The sequence below is a fragment of the Dipodomys ordii genome, unplaced genomic scaffold, assembly GCF_000151885.1.
Source record: "Dipodomys ordii isolate 6190 unplaced genomic scaffold, Dord_2.0 Scaffold100, whole genome shotgun sequence".
In the NCBI taxonomy this organism is placed as follows: domain Eukaryota; kingdom Metazoa; phylum Chordata; class Mammalia; order Rodentia; family Heteromyidae; genus Dipodomys; species Dipodomys ordii.
In genome coordinates, this window is record NW_012267316.1 from 968162 (window position 1) to 990299 (window position 22138).

The following is a 22138-nucleotide window of genomic DNA, read 5'->3' on the forward strand; positions in this document are numbered from 1 at the left end:
TATTCCTCAGGTTTGAGAATAAAATTCACATTAAGAATTGAGGGGTGGGGGCCGGGAAGTTGGCTCAGTGGTAGAGCGCTTGCCTTGCATGCCTGAGGCCCTGGGTTCGATTCCTCAGCACCACATAAGCAAAAAGAAAAAAGCCGGAAGTGGCGCTGTGGCTCAAGTGGTAGGGCACTAACCTTGAGCTGAAGAGCTGAGGGACAGTGCTCAGGCCCAGAGTTCAGGCCCCACAACCGGACCAAAAAAAAAAAAAAGAATTGAGGGGCATTTTATGTTTGTATTTGTGTTCCCTGAATTACTCTCCAGTTGGAGTTGCATATTCAATTTAGAGAATAAAAATAATAGCTGCGAATAGCATCTTCAGACCAAATATTTTCATAATTTTGGTCACATTTTAAAATATAGGGAATTCAAATGTGGGCCGGTGGCTCAAGCCTTTAATCTTAGCTGCTCAAGAAGTTAAGATTTGAGAATCAAGGTTCAACGCCAGTTTGGGCAGAAAAATCTAAGACACTCTTATCTCCAGTTAACCAGCAAAAAGCTAGAAGTGGACATGTGGTTCAAGTGGTCAAATGCAGAGCAAATAGCCTGGAGTGAAGAAGAGCATGAGGCTCTCACGTCATGTCCCAGTACTGCTTAACAAAATTAAAATTAAAAATTAAGAAATCAGAGCCACTAATTGGCAGGTGTTTTTATACACAGCTATACTATCTCAAGTGGCAAAATAGTAATCTCTTGAGGATTAAACAAACAAACACAAACGACCATACGTGTTAGATTTCTTAGTTTTGGTTCCTATTTCAAAGAACCCGGGGAAGCTGTTACCTGTATTCCAATGGACAGACATCGGTTTTTTTTGAAGTCCTTCTTTCTGTCCTCAGTGGTAACTGTGGCTATGGTAGTGGTGGTGGTGGTGACAGTGGCAGTGTTGTTGCCCATATGTTGACTTGCAGGGCCATGGATCTGAGCATTTGCAGCCTCGATGGCGGCTGTCAGAGCCTTCATACTGTCCAGGCTTTCTGTGGAGTTGCTGAGACCAGACTGGCTGATAATGTCTCCTCTCTGGCCTTGTCCATCCATGTAGGCATCCTGCGCAGACTCTGTGCTACTCTGGGCTGTGATAGAAATGAAAGGTTTCGTGGTAGTTCTGGGTGGGACTGGAGGTGGTGTCTTCTTATATGTTGTAATGCAAGATGACACTGGAAGACAGTGAAAACAAACACACTGTGATTTCTGCCTGGGCTTTCATTCCTGCTATTGTCTCTGACAGCCATTGGAAATGGGGGCACACAAAACACACCCTAAGATGTAGAAGACGAAAACAAGTCCATGTACAGAGGGAGATCCCCTGCGGAGCTTCCAATGGAGCAACTCACTCACAAAACTCAGGGGAAAAGACGGAAAGAAACAGCCTCGGAAATGGAAGTTTCTGGAATGGAAATTATAAATCAACACGAATTAGATATAATTGGCCAACTGTAGACAACTTTATAGGCCACCACGTTATGTACACATATGGAAAAGGTGGAAAGGATTCTATCTTCTCAGGAAAACATCAAATGTAGCTAAACATCAAATAACATAATTCACTAAAGACGATTTTGGTGGTTATAGTAAGCACTGAAAGGAAGGAGGCTGTAAGTAGGTGTATTCTGTTCTTAATAATAAGTAAGAGTGACTCCTAGCTCCCTGAAGTATGTTTGGTTCATCAACACTCAATTCCTTCCTTCGTTCCTCTTCCCCCCCTTCATTCTTTCTTTCCTTCCTCTCCTTCCTTTCTTCTTTCTTTTGGATAGGTGTTCACTAGACAATGTTTTTCAGTCAGTTGTTGGGTTGAACTTGGGCCTAGGTGCTGTCCCACTGCTTTTTTTGCTCAAGGCTAGGGTTCTACCACATTGAGCCACAGTGCCACTTCTGGTTTTCTGGTGGTTAATTGGAGACAAGAGTCTCATGAATTTTCTTGCCTAGGCTGGATTAGATCTCAGCTTCCTGAATAACTAGGATTACAGGTGTGAGCCACCAGCATCTGGCTCACTAGACAAAATTTTGTTCTTGATTTGTTTTCTAAGCACAACTATTCACTAAGGGATTGCAAAATCAGTCTTCTATTGTAATTTTTTTTTTTGTCAGTTTTGGGGCTTGAACTCTGAACCTGGGTGTTGTCCCTGAGCTCTTCAGCTCAAGGCTAGCACTCTACCACTTGAGCCACAGCAGCATTTCCGGTTTTCTGGTGGTTAATTGGAGATAAGAGTCTAGCAGACTTTCCTGCCCAGGCTGGCTTTGATCCTCAGATCTCAGCCTCCAGAGTGAGCCACCAGCACCCAGCTTGTAAGTAAATTTGTATTATAGTATCTGAAACACTTTCAGAGTGTGTCTTTGGTCTCCATGAACTTATTTCTGGGATGCATCCTTTACAGCTACTTGACCAAGTCAAGGGTCTGAATCCATTCATCCGTAGCTACTGTTCTGTTATATTTTAATCAAGGTCTTCCCCAAGGCTCTGGTTGAAGCTGACTCTAGCCTCTCTCTCTCTACCTATCTGACATTAATTATCCACTTTGCATTTGTGAAGAACCATTTTGTCAAAAAACAAAAAGCTCAAGGGGCTGGGAAGGTGGCTCAGTGATAGAGTGCTTGCCTTGCATGCATGAGGCCCTGGGTTCGATTCCTCAGCACCACATAAGCAGCTGGAAGTGGTGCTGTGGTCAAGTGGTAGAACTCTAGCCTTGAGCTGAAGAGCTGAGGGACAGAGCCCAGGCCCAGAGTTCAGGCCCCACAACCGACCAAAAAAAAAAAAAAAAGCTCAAAAGAGAATTATGAAGCTTCCAAATGAGAATGCTTACCTAAAAAGAACATTGCCTTTCCTAGCTTTCTGAAGAGTTTTGCTAGTCTCCTTAAAACCTATTAGAGTTATTACCAAATATTCACCATGTGGACTGTCTCCCCCACCACCTCCATGTCTTTTCCTTTCACAGGTGTATCCCTGTGGTTAGGCCCAGGAGCTAGACCCAGCTGCACAAGCCTGGCTCATTGCCTGTATGTAGTTCTAGTGATCACTGGCGCCATTTTACCAAATAAAATACTTGCTTCAGTATTGTCCATGTTTCCTCTGGCCACACAAAGAAAATATCCTACAATAACAGTAAATAAAACGGTTTTGCTGTCCTCATCTCTACTGCCCAGTGGCTTGGAGGAATTTCCTTACATTTAAAAGATATAGCAACATTTCTGTGGGGCAGCTCCCCAGGGATTGCCTGTGAATTGAGAGAATGTCACACAAATCCAAGAGCATATTCATTCCGGAAGGGCGATGGGTGGGAAGCACGTACCCAAGAAAAGTGTGGTCCCCTCCTAGTTACCTGGATATTTGATTAACAAAAATTTCCCCCAAGAAGATTTTCCATGTAAGCTTACTGCATGATACTATATCTTTAATATTAACAGGGTGAGCAAAAACAAGCCAGTTTACTATTTCATGTGTGTGTGGGGGGGTATGCATGTGTGTACTGGTATTGTGGCTTGACCTCAGGGCCTAGACACTGTCCCTCGGCTTTTTTGCTCAAGGCAGGCACTTAACCACTTGAGCTGCAGTTTCATTTCCACTTTTTTTTGGTGGTTAATTGGAGAGAAAAGTCTCACAAACTTTCCTACCCTGGCTGGCTTTGAACTATGATTTTCAGATCTCAGTCTCCTGAGTAGCAAGGATAATAGGCAGGAGCCACCAGATCCTAGCCAATGTGCTTTTGTTGTTGTTGTTGCTAAGTCTCCTGAGAGGTCCTACCACTCAGGAAGATGGCAGTGTGTGTTTATAGAGAGCCATAGCAGGGCCAGTCTACCTCAGCTTCTTCCCAATGACCCACAGCTAAGCCTCTGGCCAAGCTATGAAGGTGATGAGATGTCTTGTCCCATTTAGCTCCATGCACCTAACCACCAGGAGCTACTTCTGGATTTCCAGGAAGGGTTGAAGGATGGAAACTCTGTTTGGGACAGCAGTCAATGTCAGAGGGAGTTGGGAAGGGGAGACATGCTCAACTTGAATCTAAGGAGACTAAGTCATTACATTATTTCTCCGAAGACAAGTCTTTGCGATGTAAACTCATAACTGCCTTCAGATGGATTCTCAGGACATTCAGTTCACTCATATTCCAAAGAAGTGATATAACTAGTTCTAACATTATATGCCCCATCTTCTGGGGCATATACTGCTTATTTATACCCTCCCTGGTGTCTTCTTTCTGAGTAGATTACTCCAAATTGGGTGCTGCAGCCCCAAATCATTTCATTTCTTTTGCTGTAAAGGGCAGTGGAATTCTTGCTGTGGTATGGTAATGGGGAGAGGGGTGGTGATTAGATCCTGTTACTTCTGGTACAATTGCTAGACTTGAGCTCTGCCTCCTGCATGGTCCAACACACCCCACAGGCCAACCATATTTTACTAGTGTCAGGTAGAGTGGAGAAATGGTTTCTCCAACAGGCTGGTCTGGCTCTAACACTCAAAGGTGATAAAAATTTGAAGTTGGCCCACTTGGAGTACAGAACTTGAACTGTCTGCCATGTGGTACGTTGAAGTTGCTTTGCTTTGAGACTTTACCACTGGAGTTGGCTCAAAGATGCACCTTGCAGTCACCAAACAGGAATTTAAGAGAAATTCAAACCTTGGAGGTTGATTGGTTTTTTTTGAATCAGCAGCCTTGAACCTTAAACCTTGAGCCTTGAATACCCAATGCCTTGAACATACCACACAAGTGCTCTACTACTGATCTATAGTCCCAACCCAAGATTGCCTTTCAGAGACAAGTAAAAAGGATCTAAGTGACAACTCCCCTTCTTCTGATTTCCTTCCTCAGGTTGTTAAGCATTTCTGCACCTCCAAGTGCAGAACTGTGCTATTCAACTGGTGTCTGTAACATGGGACAATTTTCAGACCACTCTATTTGTTACCGTGTAGCTCGCTGTGAAAATGTGGAGCATGCTTTTAGCAACTTTTATAGCAATGTCGTAGTAGGTTTTATCAATCTGTTGATCTAATTAAAACAGTGAGCTGGGCTCTGGTGGCTCATGCCTGTAATCCTAGGTCCTCAGGAGCCTGAGATCTGAGGTTTATATTTCAAAGCCAGCTTAGGCAGGAAAGTCCTTGAGACTCCTTTCTCCAGTTAGCCACCAAAATGGGGGAAAACAAAGAGCTGGAAGTGGGGCTGGGAAGTTGGCTCAGTGGTTGAGTGCTTGCCTTGCATGCATGAGGTCCTGGGTTTGATTCCCCAGCACCATGTAAACAGATAAAAGCCAGAAGTGGTGCTGTGGCTCAAGTGGTAGAGCACTAGCCTTGAGCCGAAGAGCTGAGGGACAGCTCCCAGGCCCAGAGTTCAGCCCCATGAATGACAAAAACAAAAAACAAAACAAAGAGCTGGAAGTAGAGCTGTGTCTCAGGTGGTAGAGTTAGAGTGTTAGCCTTGAGCACAAAAGCACAGGGACAACTCCCAGGCCCAGAGTTCAAGCCCCAGGACTGACACTAACCCTCCCTCTCAAAAAAACCAACCCCCCCAAGCCCCAAAAATCCAAAAACTAAAACCAAAAGACAGTGGGCTTGTGTTCTGCATGTTTTGATTCTTCAAATTTCTTTTTTTTTCTCCCTAAGAATCAGTCTTTATCAAATCATTGATCTGCAACAGATTGAAGATCAAATACACAAAACTAGTCCTTCCACCAGCGATAATTTGAGAACACGGATAGAGAACATTGGTAAATCTAGGTGAACAGTACAGAGGTGGTACAGGTGAGACAAACATATCAGACAGCTAAATTAAAACTACAGACTATTTGACAAAGCAAATGGCCTGAAGAGGCCAAAAGGAAAAGAGACCGGTGGAAGAATTGAAACGTGGGACATAAAGAGACAACTTCAGACATCGAGAATGGAAGGATTAAATGTTAGGCTTAAGAAGCACTCAGGTGCCTGTTTCTGAAAAGGCATGTACTGACTGGCAGTGTGGTATCTGCCACAGAGAAGGTGTCTACAACCATCCAATGCTGCGCTGTATTCTGGGAACACTGCTCTCCCTCACCACATTTCCAGGGCTGGGGATCAAGCCAAGTTCCTTGGGCCTGCTGGCAAGTGCTCTACTGCTGATGATTCCTCATATCACATCACATGAGGAAGAGAGGCTTCATTTGGAAGAGAAGGAAGACAGGATTTTTCAATGATATGAAAGCCAGTTGAATAGAGCATAGAGGGACTTACTGCACGTTACTCCCCAAGGGAAGAATTAGAGGTAAGAGAGGCATGAAAAATAATCAGTGGTAGAGAACTTACCTAGCATGCATGAGGTCCTGGGTTTAGCAACACACACACACACACACACACACACACACACACACACACACACACACACAACTCTTCATTGTCCACACATATAATAAAAAGTGTAGTGAGTTCTCAATCCCTGGAGTTGTACTATGACAGACCAACTTGTTGTTTTGGCTGTAAAGTTATAGAAATTGTTACCAGCATCTGATAAGTTACTGAATTTGGTGACAAGGGAATCTTTCAAACTGGAGATCCTGTGGCACTATGAATACAAGTGAAATCTAGAAAAGAATTTTTTTTTTTTTTTTTTTTGTCGGTCGTGGGGCTTGAACTCTGGGCCTGAGCGCTGTCCCTCAGCTCTTCAGCTCAAGGCGAGCGCTCTACCACTTGAGCTACAGCACCACTTCCTAGAAAAGAATTTGAAAAGTAGGGGCTCATGGAGAATGACACAAAATAGCCAGAAAAGAAGCAGGGTGCTAGAGGCTCATATCTGTGATCTGAGCTACTCAAGTGACTCAGATTTGAGGATCAAAGTTCAAAGCTAAGCAGGAAATCCACGAGACTCCAATTAAGTACCAAAAGCCAGAAGTAGAGCTGTGGCTCAAAGGGTAGAGCACTAGCTTTGAGCAAAAAAAAGCTCAGGGACAGTGCCCAGACCTTGAGTTCAAGCTCCAAGACATGCACCAAAAAATAAACAAATTTTAAAAAAGGAAACCAAAAAGCAAGCCTCCTCGAAGAGGCTGTCTGGTAATGATGATGAGTGTCCTAGAATCTCTAGGAAGCATTTGGCACTGAGGATGAAGCTGCCAGCAGAGAAGTTAGGTGCCACTGTTGCTATTCAGGTGAACCCAAAGCCCAGAACTAGACATCACTCTGTTCCTGGTGATGTGCTAGATAGAGCAAGCAGGCCTACACATCAATGCTAGACACATTGTCTGGCTTGGGTCCTTCTCTGGTGAAAAAGGACAAACGGTCTCAGAGATGAGAAAGATTTTACTATTTTGTGTGTGTGTGTGTGTGTGTGTGTCACAGTTCTGAGAATGAACCCTGGAGCCTCATGCATACTGGCAAGCCCTCTACCACCTAATACCAGTATTAAAAAAAAATCATTTTATTTTTTGTTTTTTCTGGTACCCTGTATTAAACCTAGGACCTCCTGCTCTTGCTTGGCTTGCTTGCTCAGCTGGTGCTCTATTACTTGAGCCACACCACTAGAACAGCTTTTTGCTGGCTATTTTGGAGATGTATTCTATTGCATTTTCTACTGAAGCTGGCTTCAAACCACCATCTTCTGATCTCAGCCTCTTGAGTAGCTAGGATTACAGGTGTGAGCCACCAGTGCCTGGCTCATTTTATTTTGAGACAAAGACTAGAAAATTTTCCTAGGCTAGTCTCACATGCATGACCCTCCTGTCCCAGCCTGTAGAGTGGCTGGGATTATAAATATGTACCACCATACCTGGCTCCACTATCCCTATTTGATTGGTAGAAATATTAGACTCAGGATAAAGAGCGCCTCTAAGTCGTATGGCTTTTAAGTGGTAGATTTAGAGAACCCAGATTGCACAGCCCAGTTTAAATGAATGAATGAATTCCAAGTAACCCACAAGAATTGGTCAACTCCAAATGGCTGTAATTTTTGTTTTTTTGGGTCCGGTGGTGGTGCCTGAACTCTGGGCCTGGGCGCTGTCCCTCAGCTCTTCAGCTCAAGGCTAGTGCTCTACCACTTGAGCCACAGCGCCACTTCCGGCTTTTTTCTTTTTGCTTATGTGGTGCTGAGGAATTGAACCCAGGGCCTCAGGCATGCAAAGCAAGTGCTCTTCCACTGAGCCACCTTCCCAGCCCCAAGTGGCTGTAATTTTAAAGTTTGTAGTCAGGTGAAGTGGCCCAGACCTGGAATCCCAGCTACTCAGGAGGGCCGAGGAAGAAGGTCTCTTGCTTCAGACTAGCCTGGGCAGCACGAGAAACTATTTTAAAAGAAATGAAAAAAGGAAGTAGGCATGTAGATCCGTGGTAGAGTGCTTGCCTAGGGCAAAGCCTGGGTTGATCCTCATCACAGCAAGCAAGTGAGCAAGAAAGGAAGAAAGAAAATGAAAATGAAGTATTTGAAAAATAAATATCAGAGGAGGGGAAAAAAAATTCCCTCTAGCCAACAAAATACACATGGAAAGTCACTAGCTTGTTTCAAAAATATTTACTGTTTCTCATTCCCAGGCCACCCAACGTGTGGCTACCAGCCTCCAAAGGAGGCAGAGCTGAGGCTTCCCAGGCGGGGTCTATACTCTTCTTTCTCAACCCACTTTGGTGAGGTCTGGCACAAGCACATCCCATAGTCTCTCCGGGTCAGTTTGGCTGAGGGGGTGGGGGTGGGGGGGGAGGGGCTGTGAGGATGATTTCCACTAAAGCCATCCTCCAGGAAAACAACAAAGCTGACGAGTTCTACTTTTCTCCAAGTAGAAAAAAGCATGTTGGAGCAGGGGAGGACAGAATAATAACTTTTGCAGCCAGGCCCTGGCCAGTTGGTGCTTACTAGTATTCCAGACGCTTCCTAATGCCAGACAAATGCCCAAGCCCTGGCATGTCTGGCTTGGAGATCTATTCAAGTGATAGCAGTCGGCTCCGGTGGGGGAGCACCCAGCCACGCTGCTAATCAAACACAACATTGTTCTCACAAAGCTGGAAGCACCAGGTTTATTCCAAAATCACAACTTTTTTTTTTTTTTAAAGAGGCACCAGAGTTGTTTTAACAAGTTGCTACAAAAACTTGTGCTTCCTGGGGCAAGGCTGTTTGGCACTAGCAAACACTGTAGAGAAATCCAGGGAGGACCGGATCAGAAAGTGAGTCATAAAAAAAAAAAAAAAAGCCCCAGGCACTTGATGCCTGGAAATGATGTAAGAAGCAGCCACTCCGGTTAAAACTCCAACCAAACAATGCTCCCGGTCCACTGCAGCTGCTCTCCAAATGTCAGCCGCCAGCCCAGTCAAAAGAGCTTGAAACTCACCAGGCTGAAGGAGTTGTTGTATGCTTTCTCACCCACATTTTCTCCCAAGCACTCTTAGGAACCTGGCAACAGGTAACGTGGCAACCTTTGACTTACAAAATGGCAAGTGGCACCATCTCAGAGAACAAATGGATGCTTTGCAGGCCAGCTGCTTTCTTTCCTCCCCACCGACCCCACCCCCACCCCCTCCCTCCTAAAATACCCAAGGTCTGAGAAAACAAACTTCTGCTGCAGACAAGCCTATCTCTCCAGCATACCCTGCTGGCCAAGATTGGAACACCACCTATGTAGGCAGATAACGCTGCTCAGCTGCAAGGTAAGTGGAGCTGTGGTAGGAGTGGACATCTTTGCTGGATTTAAGTTGCAAAAAGGATAAAGAAAAGTCAACTCAGAGGTCTTGCCTTTTGGGGTTTTTCTGTTGTGTGTGAAGGTTCTGGATCTTGAACTTAAGGCCTAAGTGCTGATGCTGAGCTTTTTTGCTCAAAGCTGACACTCTACTACTTGAGCCATACCTCCAATGTGGGGCTTTTTGCTGGGTAATTGGAGATGAGAGTCTCATAGACTTCTGCCTAGGCTGGCTTGGCACCTTGATCCTTTGCTCTTAGTCTCTTGAGTAGCTAGGATTACAGGTGTAAGCCACCAGTGCTGGAATCAGATGTCATTTTACCCCCCTTTTTTTTTTGCCAGTCCTGGGGCTTGAACTCAGGGCCTGAGCACTGTCCCTGAGTTTCTCTTGCTCAAGGCTAGCACTCTGCCACTTGAGCCACGGTGCCACTTCTGACCTTTTCTGTTTATGTGGTACTGAAGAATTAAATCCAAGGCTTCCTATGATAGGAAAACACTTTACCACTAAGCCACATTCCCAGCCCTGTCTTTTGTTGTTGTTGTTTAACTTAGCATTTTAACAATGTTTTTTTTAAGTGCAAAATGAAATGTCTGGGTTGGGAGGATTTTAAAATTATTATTATTATTTTGGTCGGCCGTGGGGCTTGAACTCTAGGCCTGGGCACTGTTCTTGAGCTCTTCAGCTCAAGGTGAGCACTCTACACTTAAGCCACAGCACCACTTCCAGTTTTCTGGAGGTTAATTGGAGATAAGAGTCTCAGCCCGGGCTGGCTTGGAACTGTGATTCTCAGATCTCAGCCTCCTGAGTAGCTAGGATTATAGGCATGAGCCACTGGTGCCTGGCTGGGGGAAATATTTTTTAAGGTAGCAAAGTAGAAAGTAGCTTTTGCCATTTTCTCCCAATATATTTTCTTCACTTTAACCACAGGCAAAACTGAATGGTAGTGAGGATTAATACTGGAGATTCCCTGTTATCTGAATTTGCACAGTGTACAGACACTTTCTATCCAGCCTGAAGCATTTTGACCCATTTGCAAAGATTACCTAAGATTTCCCAAGTGTAAATTTAGCTTCCAGGAGAGCACACCTCTGTGCCCCACCTACTCTCTTTTATCTCTGTGTGAGGTAAAAACAAGGCAAATGCCAAAGGCAGTGCTTCTAACCTGCCTCTTCCTCTTAGTTATCCCTTGTACTCTGCAGTTTGTTTTGGAGGGTGAAGAATCACAGTTGTTTGCTCCAGTTAGTACAGGGGACAGGTCATTTCTCTCTAGCTAAGAAAAAGGTTCAGATCAAAGTTAACTGTTCTCTTCAGAAAGTTTCATTAATCAAGTAAATTAGAGGACATTATTAGCTGGGCATGGTGGTACATGCCTGTACTCCCAGTACGCTAAAGCATTAGGCCGGATGATCCAGCATTGGAGGCCAAGCCTGGGCTAGCAAGACCCTGTTTCAAAAAAATAAAAATAAATGTTTAAAAAACATAGAGACATTAAATGATGTTTGGAAGAAGGTAGTTTTAGAACATTCACGTCCAGGTAGTAATGTGGGCTGGAAAGGTAGCTCAGTGGTAGAGTGCTTCCCTTGCATACATGAGGCCCTAGGTTCGATTCCTAGGCACCACATAATCAGAAAAAGCCGGAAGTGGTGCTGTGGCTCAAGTGGTAGAGTGCTAGCCTTGAGCTGAAGAGCTGAGGGACAATGCTCAGGCCGAGTTCAGGCCCCATGACTGACCAAAAAAAAAGGCAGTAATGTGGGGTGTGTTTGTGTGTGTGTGTGTGTGTGTACATACATGTGTGTGTGTGTACTGGGACTTAAACTTAGAGCCTTAGTCCTCTTTTGGCTATTTTGCTTAAGACTGACACTTTAACTTGAGCTATACCTCCACTTCTGGCTTTTCAGTAGTTAATTGGAAGAGTCTCACAGACTTTCCTGTCTGGCTAGTTTCTTACCATGATCCTTGGATCTCAACTTCTTGAGTAGTTAGGGTTATAGGCCTCCAGCCTAATGTGGAGGTTACTGAAGTTTGACAAGTAGTTGAATGCTATTAGAAGCTGAGGATTACCATATATGAAATCAGTTGTCTGAAATCACTAATGTCAAAGGAGTAACCTGAAAACAGGCAGATATTTACTTAGTGTTTGCCCAGACTGTTAACTACTGAGGCTTGGGGTTCTGAGTGAGTAAGTAAGCATTGCTTGGCCAGTTGTAAAGACAAATCACAGCTTCATAGAATGAGGGCACACATGTTGCAATCTGGGGGCTTAAACGTTGGTCTTACTCATTTTAACGGCAAGAGTGTTGTTTCCAGTAGGAAATGTGATCAAGATTTCACAGCTCATTTTCCTGGCCGTTCAAACAGGTGCTCTTGAGTCACCCAGCCACACAAGTGACTGCCCTGGCAGCTTCATTGCTGAGGATTCAGTTTCCATTTTTTCTATGACTTTCTGAAGTGATTTCTACTATTGAGTCAGATATATCACTTCCTCTTAGACTTAGGGATTTTTTTTTCTTCCTTTGTCAACATTTGTAACCATGTGCATGTTTTTCAAAATGTGTCCCAGCCAGGTCTACAGGTCTTCCTGGGCTGAATAGAGTGTTTACCAGAGGGGAAGATGCAAAGCCCCAAGGTCAGGGTTACAGAATTATATAAGGTTTCCTGTTTGGGCAGCTGGTCTACCAGCCCCTCTGGTTAGGACAGACAGATCTTGTTGAAAGACAGTGTGCCCATGTGCCCAGGAGGCTGGAGTGGAGATGGTGCCAAGGGTGAGAACTTTGTTCTGTAAAGCTTTTGTGAATCATTTTCCATTTCTTGTCATATTCTATATTCCTTGGTGTGTGTGTGTGTGTGTGTGTTTTCCTGGCCAGATTGAAAGAAGGGAATTCACGAAGGATGTCATAATCACAAGGGCAAGCATTGGTGCCTGTCTTATTCACAAGCATGTCACATAGTCCCACCATGACCATTACATAGACAAATGCTTGTTACATGAAAGAATAACCATGGTATCTGGAGAAAAAGGAAAAAGGTCTAACAAGCGGGAAAGAATATATGTAAAATAGAGTATTGCAGCAAAGCCATTCTCTGTGGCTTCCTCTGTATTCACAATTTCAGCACCCACAATTCCAATGGAAGTGGCCAATGGAAAGTATTTGCAGCAAAAGTTGCTTCTTTTCTTCGTCTTTGAACGTACAATATAACGCATATTTATACAGCATTTGTTTTGTTTAAGGTATTAGGAAGAATCTACAGATGACACAAAGTAACGACAGAAAGTGTACAGGTTATATGTAAATATTATATGAGGAACTTGAGCCCCAGAGGCTTGGGGTATCGGGGATGTCCCCAAATCAATCTTACTAGGCAACCAAGAGATAATTATTTCAATTCTTACCAATATCCACTTGTGTTTGGCATTAGCCAAGTATTGGTCAAGTACAATTATGGTTGACCAACTTTTGCCATAGAGCTAGAACATCAAACCCCAATGTAATGTCACTTGTGAAGGCTAGGGGTATAGAGAGTAGGCACTTGGCATGAATGAGGCTCTGGATTCAATACCAGCACATAAAAAAGCAAAGTGTTCCCGGTGCAGGTGGCTCATGCCTATAATAGGTACTCAGGAGGCGGAGATAGGAGGATCATTGTTCAAAGCCAGCCTGGGGCAGGAAAGGCTATGAGACTCTTATCTCCATCCTCAAAAAAAAGCCAGAAGCGAAGCTGTGGCTCACGTGGTAGAGCACTAGCCTTAAGCAAAAGAAACTCAGGGATAAAACCCAGACCCTGAGTTCTGGCACTAAAAAGAAAAAAAAAAAAAGAGAAAGGAAGGCAGTTTCTATACTCACTTGTGAACTGCTTTCTCTCTGCCAGGTGTTATTCAGGGGCACCAAGCAGATGGAACCTGAGGACTCAGCATATTAACTGCCCTTTCCCTCTGTGGCTGCTTTTCTTTTCCTTGCTGCTTTCCACTTCTTCTTGGCCTTCTTATCCTGTGATCTGTCTGCTTGCACACAAGATGGATATCTGATGGCCAAGAAGCTTGCTTTAGACTTCCTGGTTTCACTTCATCAGAATTAGTATCACCTGGCCCATGGAAACTTGGGAGTGGGGAATGCTAGGACAAATCTGGAATGGAATCCCACAGCATTCCTGGGTCATAACTACAATGGAGTAAACCTACCCCGAGGTGAGGTTGTATGGTGCAGGGTATCAGCACAGGTCACGCATGTATCTGACTGCAGATAGAAGCTGGGTGTGAAGCCAGGCTAGAACTTGGGTGTGAATTTACCAATTGCCTTTCCCTGGTCATCTGTGCAGTGAAGAGAAAGTGGATCTATCACAGTCGTTCATCTTTCTAGGGGCCTTGTAAGAGAGGGTCTATCTGCATCAAGACCACCTGGAGCCAAAGCATTTGCACCCAGTACACTGAAAGCCTAAGTCTGGGGGAAAGGAATATTTGCAGAAGTGAAGAAGAAAGAAAATGTGCCCATTTTGCTTTATGAGGAATAATTAGCTAGGACTGGAAGGCAGGTCAGTGGGAGATGGCCCCAGGCAGCTCTGGGCTGTATAGTTAAGCACTTGTTATTCATCTTACTCTTTTCCTCCTTCCTCCCTCAAGGAAAAACCATCTGGGTTGATATTGTTTACATGAGCCCACTTGGCTCAGAAAAGTTCTATGTTTAAAATGTCTAAGTATCATAGACATAAGGAACCAAGACCTCATCCAGGAGTGTCTCCATCTCTCTCTTGGTCCACTTCCTTGTCCAGCAAGTGCAAGGCCCCCTGGGAGCACTTGTTGTTTGCCAGAATTAAACAGAGTAACTTACAAAACTTTTGAAGTCAAAATGTAAGTCGGTATCAATTTACTCTCCCACTCCCCTCAGCCGCCCCCTCATTCACTTAAGTGTTTGATGGAAGGAACTGCTTTGGCTGGTCTCATTAAATTCTTAAAACAACCCTGCAGAGGCGTCTGTGGTCTCTGTTCTGCAAGCCTGAGAGTGTGCATTAACCAACTTCTCCCAGGGTGGAGTTTGCTTGGAAGCTGGGTGCTTCCCACCAGGCCCACTCTGGGCCTGGGCACTGTCCCTGAGCTCTTCAGCTCAAGGCTTACACTCTACCACTTGAGCCACAGCACCACTTCTGACTTTTTTTTTAAACTTATGTAGTGCTAAGGACTCGAACCCAGGGCCTCGTGCATGCAAGGCAAATACTCTACCACAGAGCCACCTTCTAGCCCCTGGGTGATGGTGATGGTGATGGAATGAGGTCTTACTCATCCCAACTGAGAGCCCTGGCAGCAAGACCAACCACCAGGGCGCGTCCTTCTGCAGCCCCCTTTCAGTTTCTGGACTTGGGTCCCACCTGTGAAGGTGGTGCGCCCGCTGGAGAGGGGGTGTATGTGCTTTACCATTTTACAATGAAAAGGATGGGGGTCCAAGATCAGATTTTTTAAATACAACACTTCTCATATTGTCGCTCCTGGCAGAGTTCTGCTTATCCAGTGGATGTTACGTAATAGTAAGTGTGCTGGTTTGGTGTGTGTGTGTGTGTGTGTGTGTGTGTGTGTGTGTGTATTTGTGTGTGTGTGTGTGTGTGCTTTAACTTGGCCTCTTGCTCTCACTTGGCTTCTTTGCTCGAGGCTGGTACTCTACTACTTGGGGCACAGCTCTATCTACTTCTGGCTTTTTGCTTGTTAATTGAAGATAAGAATCTCAAGGATCTAATGCATTTATAAGATTATCTCTTTGTTGCTTTGTATGTCCCTCCCCCACAGTATAACCCCTGCTTTCACTATATTTGATGTCAGTATAACTTGTGGAGGAGATGGGGAAAAACAAGTCGTTTAAGGATACAGGTGGACCTGTTGCAACAATGAGAAGTACAAGTTGTCATGTCCATAACGAGCTTTACAATGTCGGTGGGGGACGGGGAGAAGGATTGGGACTGGGGGGGAAGGGGGGAGGCTGGGAAGGGATGTGAAGGATAAACAAAGGAGGAGGCTGCAATGCTTGGTAAGAAATGTACGCATTATCCTGCCCATGTAATTGTAACCCCTCTGTACAGTATGTTCACAAATAAAATAAATAAAAAAAAAAAGAATCTCAAGGATTTGTCTGCTCAGGCAGGCTCTGAACATTAACCTTTAGATATCAGCTTCCTCACACCTCAGCTAGGATTACAGGCCTGAGCCACTTGTACACAGCAGTTTCTTTTTTTTTTTTGGACCAGTCCTGGGGCTTGAACTCTGGGCCTGGGCACTGTCCCTGAGCCTCTCTGTGCTCAAGGCTAGCACTCTACCACTTGATCCACAGGGCCACTTTGGCTTTTTCTATTTATGTGGTACTAAGGAATTGAACCCAGGGCTTCATGCATGCTAAGCAAGCACTCTACCACTGAGCCATATTCCCAGCCTGACAGCATTTTTTTTCTTTTTTTTTTTAAAGGCAGGGTTTTTCTCTGTAGTCCAGGCTGGTCTCCCAACTTGTGATTCTCTTGCCTTACCTTTCCATGTCTGGGGATTACAAGCTTTTGCCACTAGACACCAAACTTTCCATTCTAGTTTTTGAAAGAATTATAAAAGGCATAGGCAAAAAAATCTGAGTTTGTTTTGATACCTAATCAATTGTTTTTAATTAAATAAAATTTTAGAAAAACCGTCTATACCCACGACACTAGAGCCAGAAGATGCTAGAAGATTCTGTGAGTTGTAAGCCCAGAATCTCGGGCTGTGATAGAATGAACTCCTGGTGGCCACTGGCACTGCTCAGAATCACGGCTTCATTCCAAACGGAACCCAGAAAGACAAAGGTCGGGTTAAGAATGTGGAAAAACTTGAGAGAAAAATTAAGAGTTAGTCTGTGGAACGAAAGGAAATGGATGGCCGGGGAAGACAATCATTTTGCAGTCCAGGGCTCCAAGGTTCTGCCCATTTGCAGTTGCTGATAACCTTGTCAGGTCCCCAGATAAAGACAAGTTGTGTCACCGTTGGGCATTGGGCTGAGAAGTAATAAAACCTTAGCCTTATCTTCTAAGAGTGGAGTTGGTGAAACCACCGCCAGCAGTAATTACAGTACACTGCCGCGGCCGGTGCTTTAAAGAGAGGGAGGAGGAAGGTGCGAGGGAGAGAAGAAAAAAAAAAGGGCTTAAGGCAGGAAATTGGTGTTTGTTTCACTCCCTGGATTTAAAAGAGAAAGCAAGCAAACCAGCAAGAAGTTTTCTGGGAGTGAGAAAAATAGCTGGCTAAGTGGCTAGACTTGCCAGGCCGGTGTTTGCTGACCAATGCAGCCAGAGGCAAAAGGAAGAAATCTTCTGGGGAGCCTTTGCAAATGTAAATGACCTACGCCACGCCAGCGGGGGAGGGGAGGAGGTTACAGTCACCTGGAGTGACTCAGTCCCTGCTGTGAGTTCTGGCTGGAGGATAAAAGTTCTAGCAAAAGCAGCCACGGATCTGCCCTACATGCTAGCACGGTAAGGGAATTCCTCTCTTTCTGCATGAATGCCGTCCACCCTACAGAGCCCCTGTGGACATTTCCTTTACAATCTCCCCCAGGACACAGACAAGACCCCTTCAATAAACCCAGCTCAGAAACATCTGTTGTTCACAAGAAAGGGTTTAGCTGCCACTGGAAGCTGGAGGAAGAGTCAAGAGAAAAGTCCTTTGACCTGTGGTTGCCTCAGTGTGTGTGTGTGTGTGTGTGTGTGTGTGTAGAATAAAACTAATAGTTCCATTTTTGACCTGTGGTTGCCTCAGTGTGTGTGTGTGTGTGTGTGTGTGTGTGTGTGTGTGTGTGTGTAGAATAAAATGAATAGTTCCATTTTTCCCCCCCTGAGATGTATGGAAGAATTACCTTGGGACAGTTCTCATCTAGGGATTGTGAATTCCAAATTGGATGACAACTTTGGAAAGAAATTAAGTCCTTCCAACTGAATGAAATATAAATGAAAAAAAAAAAACAACAAGGCTATTCTTTAATTGCCTGCCTGGCAAATCCCCAAAGGCCTGGTGAGTTTTTGATGGGTTGTTTGTCTCACACAGGATCTTCTAGCTCAGGACTGAAGCTCCCACCTGTCCATTGAGTTCCTCATAACCACTTCCCCAATTTTTCAATAAAGCTTTCATGTTTTCTGGAGTGGTATAGTGCTATCCAGTTATACCTCAAACGAGGCAACACATTTTTGTCTGGCAAAAAATGAGGGGGAGGGTATTTTCAAATGTTCACTCTTCACCCTCCCAGAGAGCTACTAGTTAATGTTCTAATTTATTTTCAACCAGAGCTCTGGGCTGTATGTTTGGGGATGGGGGCGGGGCACTGGGACTTGAACTCCCGGGCCTGGTGCTGTCCCTTAGTTGTTCTACTCAAGGCTGGACCTTCCAGCCTTACTGATCAGAGTCTCATGGACTTCTCTGCCTGTGCTGGCTTCAAACGTCTCATCTTGAGATCTCAGCCTCTTGAGTAGTTAGGATTACAGGCATGAGCCACTGGCACTGGCTCTGGGCATATCTTTAACAACGGTGGGCCCTTCTCTCTTTCCTCCTGGAATTGTTCCACATCCTTTTCATTTTACTACTTAACTACTCTTTGGAGTGTCGCACCAACTTCCTAAGTCAAGCTTTCCCAGACTAAATTGTGACTTATTAATGAATCATAGGATCCACTGAGGTGAGTCACACACTTTCACCACTTAGAAAAAGGAAATAATTAAATAAAAATAATCAGAATTCATCATATGGAAAAGGATTGTGAAACTGGTTCCATTCTGTGTTTATGTCAGTGTTTATGTGAGGGGGCTTGTGTGTTTATGTGTGTTGTACGTATATATGTTTATATGTCTTTGTATGTACATGTTCATATAACTGCATGTGTTTTGTTGTATGTATTCTTATGTGGGTTTATGTATATTTGTGTAGGTATATATGTATGTGTTCAGATCTGTGCATTCAGCAAACAACAGGTACAATCTTCTTTGTCAAAATATTTCTGTCTTGTTCCTCTTTTCAAACTAGTGTACATAACCATAGCAAGAGTCACAGCTGTTGCTCCAGTTGACACAGCTGCCCGCAGGGAAAGCCCCATTGGCTATGAGATTGCTGCTTACCTGGTCCCCACCTCCTAGGTCTTCCCCCGACCCTCTTTCTGACCATTTTTACTTTTGTTATTTAACCCATCAAGGCCCTTGTCCCTGGGCTTCCCTCTGTGGGGACAGTCTGTCTTTCCTCCTCGTTCTTATTCAGATATCAGCTTCTGGTCATCGCTTCCAGGAAGACACCCTTATTGCCCTTCCAAATGCCTCCTCTAGGCTTTAGACCACTGCACTTTTCAGTGGTCAGAGCACTTGTTAGGTTGTAATTATCTTCCAAGTTCCCATTGCATCATAAGCTCCAAGAGGGCATTTAGGAAGTACTTGGCGGGGGATGTAGTGTGTCAACCAGTTATACCCAGCTTAGAGCTCCTTGCTGCACACAACTCAGAGTTACTACAACAGACCCGATCCCTGTTTCTCAAAGACTTGGTTTTTATCTTACATGTCTCCCTACCTCCAGTTTGTTTTTCAAACTGAACCTATTTTTTTTTCAGATTTATTGAATTTCTCCTAGAAGTCAAAATAATAAAAGTTTGGAGAAGTTTGATTTCTGGTTTCTGTTAGTCTCAGATTCTTCACACATAAAAACAAGTGCAGAATTCAGTAATCTCTAAGATCTCTTCTTTCCCCAACATTTTGGCCCTCTGACTGGAATTTCCTCCCAAGATCAAAGAGCTTTTTAGTGACATAAAGTTAACTTTCTAAAGATTTTTTGTTATTATTATCATTATTAGTATTATTATTTAATGGTTTGAGATTGACTCTAGAGCTGGAAGGCAGGTGCTTTACCATGGAGATGGAGGCCAAATTTTCCCCCTCTCTCTCTTTTTTTTTTTTGCCAGTCCTGGGGCTTGAACTCAGGGTCTGGGCACTCTCCCTGAGCTTCTTTTGCTCAAGGCTAGCAGTCTTATCACTGGAGCCACAGCGCCACATCTGGCCTTTTCTGTGTATGTGGTACTGAAGATTTGAACCCAGGGCTTCATGTATGCTAGGCAAGCACTCTACCACTAAACCACATTCTTAGCCCCTAGGTTTCTTGTTTTTGGTCAATCGTGGGGCTTGCACTCAGGGCCTGGGCCCTATGCCTGAGATCTTTTGCTCAAGGATAGTGACCTCCCACTTTGATCCACTACTTCCATTTTTCTGGTGATTAATTGGGGGTAAGAGTCTCAGACTTTCCTGCCTGGTCTGGCTTTGAACCATGATCTTCAGATCTCAGCCTCCTGAGTAGCTAGGATTACAGGTGTAAGCCAGCTAGAATTTTTTCTTTCTTCTGCTTTCTTTTCTTTTCCCTCCCCTTCTCCTTTTCTTTCTTTTTCGGGCCTTGTATTTGTTAGGCAGATAATCTACCATTTCAGCAATGTTCCCAGCCAAACTTGAACCTTGATCTTCTGATTTTGCTGCTGTCTTCGGCCTCTTCAGTAGTTATAACTGTAGGTGTGAGCCACTGGTATCTATATTATTTTGTTAAGATAGAACACTTGTCTTCCCACTTCAGGCTTCTGAGTGCTAGATTTATAGGTATACTCTACCATGCCCAGTCCTCTATAGAAATTAAAAGCAAGCCAAAATGTGGTTCTGGTCTTCTTAACATTGTGTGAAATGAGACACTGTCTCTGAGCATTTGGAGTAAGAGACATTCTCAAGAGCCCAGAAAATGAGTTCTGTTAGAGGGCAAGGCTTGAGAAGGTAGAAGGGGTTTTGTGCCAAAGCTCTATCTTATGGAATTCAGGGGACCCAGGGGGCTTGTACAGAGAGGGTAAGAACTACTGCCCAGTGGAGTCTTTCCAGGATGTGTCTCTTTTTGTTTTCCTTCTTCACTGGTCAGCATATCACCAGGGACCTTAACTTCCTGGGCTAGTTTGTGTGCTTCTTTAGACAGATGTGGTGCCTTTGGCAGTCTACATGTTTTGTATTTGTGGATGTAGGGGACTGAAGAATACGCATTCTGATGTTATCCCAAAGTCACCAGATATTGTGGGGTCTGTAAACCTAAATAAGGATTATTTATCCATGAGCAACTTAGTCATTTAGATGGGGCTTGTCTAGAATTTAGAATAGGAGGTAAAGGGAAGGTTGTCTCCTTGAGAAGGATTGCTTGTAGGGAGCAGGTGCGGAACTTCTCCCTCCAAGTAATGTATTGCTATTTGATGAGCAGATTATCTAAACCCAAATTTAACGCTATGCAACAGGATAGTCTCTCCTTACTGGATAACAGGGAATAATAAGGAATTCTTTTTTTTTTTTTTTCTTTTTTTGATGACAGTACTGGGGCTTGAACTCAGGTTCTGGGTACTGTCCTTTAGCTTCAAAAGGATGGTGTTCTACCACTTGAGCCACAGCTCCCTTTCAAGCTCTTTGTTAGTTAATTGGTAATGAGTCTCATGGACTTTCCTGCCCAGGTTGGCTTCAAACTGCTATCCTCAGATCTCAGCCTCCCAGGTAACTAGGATTACAGGTGTGAGTCACCAGCTGCCTGGCTAACAGAACTTTAGTGTGGAAGGCTGGGAAACATTGGAGGAACTGAGACTCACTCAACTCCTTTTTTTTTTTTGTCTGTTTTGGGGTTTGAACTCAGGGCCTCATTATGGTCCCTGAGCTCTTTTGCTCAAGGCTAGCACTCTACCACTTTGAGCCACAGCTCCACTTCCGGTTTTCTGGTGGTTAATTGGAGATGAGTCTCATGAACTTTCCTGCCTGGGCTGGTTTAAACCATAATCTTTAGATCTCAGCCTCCTAAGCAGCTAGGATTATAGGTGTGAGCCACTGGTGTTTGGCTCCAACTCTATTTTAATTAGCTGTAGCTTTCTACCTGAACACAATTACTGGTTCAGAAATTAGGGCCTCAGTCCTAAGAAATGTACTTGGGAAGTTCTAGTACCTTCATGACATGGTGTCTGTACATTGGGTCCCCAAGGAATGCCTAGTCCAAGGGGTCAGGATACATAAAGTCCTTTTGATTTTAATTATTTGTATAATTTGCAGGGCTTTTTTTTGAGACAGGGTTTATTAAGTAGGCTAGGCCAGCACGCTATCATTTGAGCTATGCCACTAATCCATTTTGCTTTATTTCTCCAGATAGCAAATAGACCACAGATCACGATCATCCTTCCTCTGTCTCCTGTAAGCTGGGATTACTGATATGAACCACCAAGCTCATCTTGGCCTCTGACCACACTGTGACAGATAATTATACTGCTTTTGCTGAAACAAGCACAGGCTCCACAAATTAAAACGCAGGAGGAAAGCTTGGCAGCTTTGCATCCATATTGTATCTGTCTTTGCTCTCCGCCATTCTCTCTGCAGTCATTTTGTGGTCACCTTGGATTCCAGGAGGAACAGGACTGATTGAAAACATCTCTGGCCAAGGGCCAGAAACTACTCCCTAAGGAACAGCAGAGTTTT

The 22138-nt window shown here is 44.3% G+C and overlaps 1 protein-coding gene across 9 annotated transcripts in view; it reads right to left on the reverse strand.

Moving 5' to 3' along the window:
• The window catches only part of Dlgap1 (discs, large (Drosophila) homolog-associated protein 1), a 338446-nt gene that overhangs the window by 51282 nt on the left and 265026 nt on the right, over window positions 1-22138 (reverse strand). For 7 of the 9 annotated variants that reach the window (XM_013027147.1, XM_013027149.1, XM_013027152.1 and 4 more), the window contains one exon: window positions 829-1202. In XM_013027147.1, coding sequence (XP_012882601.1) covers window positions 829-1202 — 374 coding nt within the window. The remainder of the gene's footprint in view (window positions 1-828; window positions 1203-22138) is intronic. The other 2 variants (XM_013027154.1, XM_013027148.1) reach the window with 1 other exon arrangement.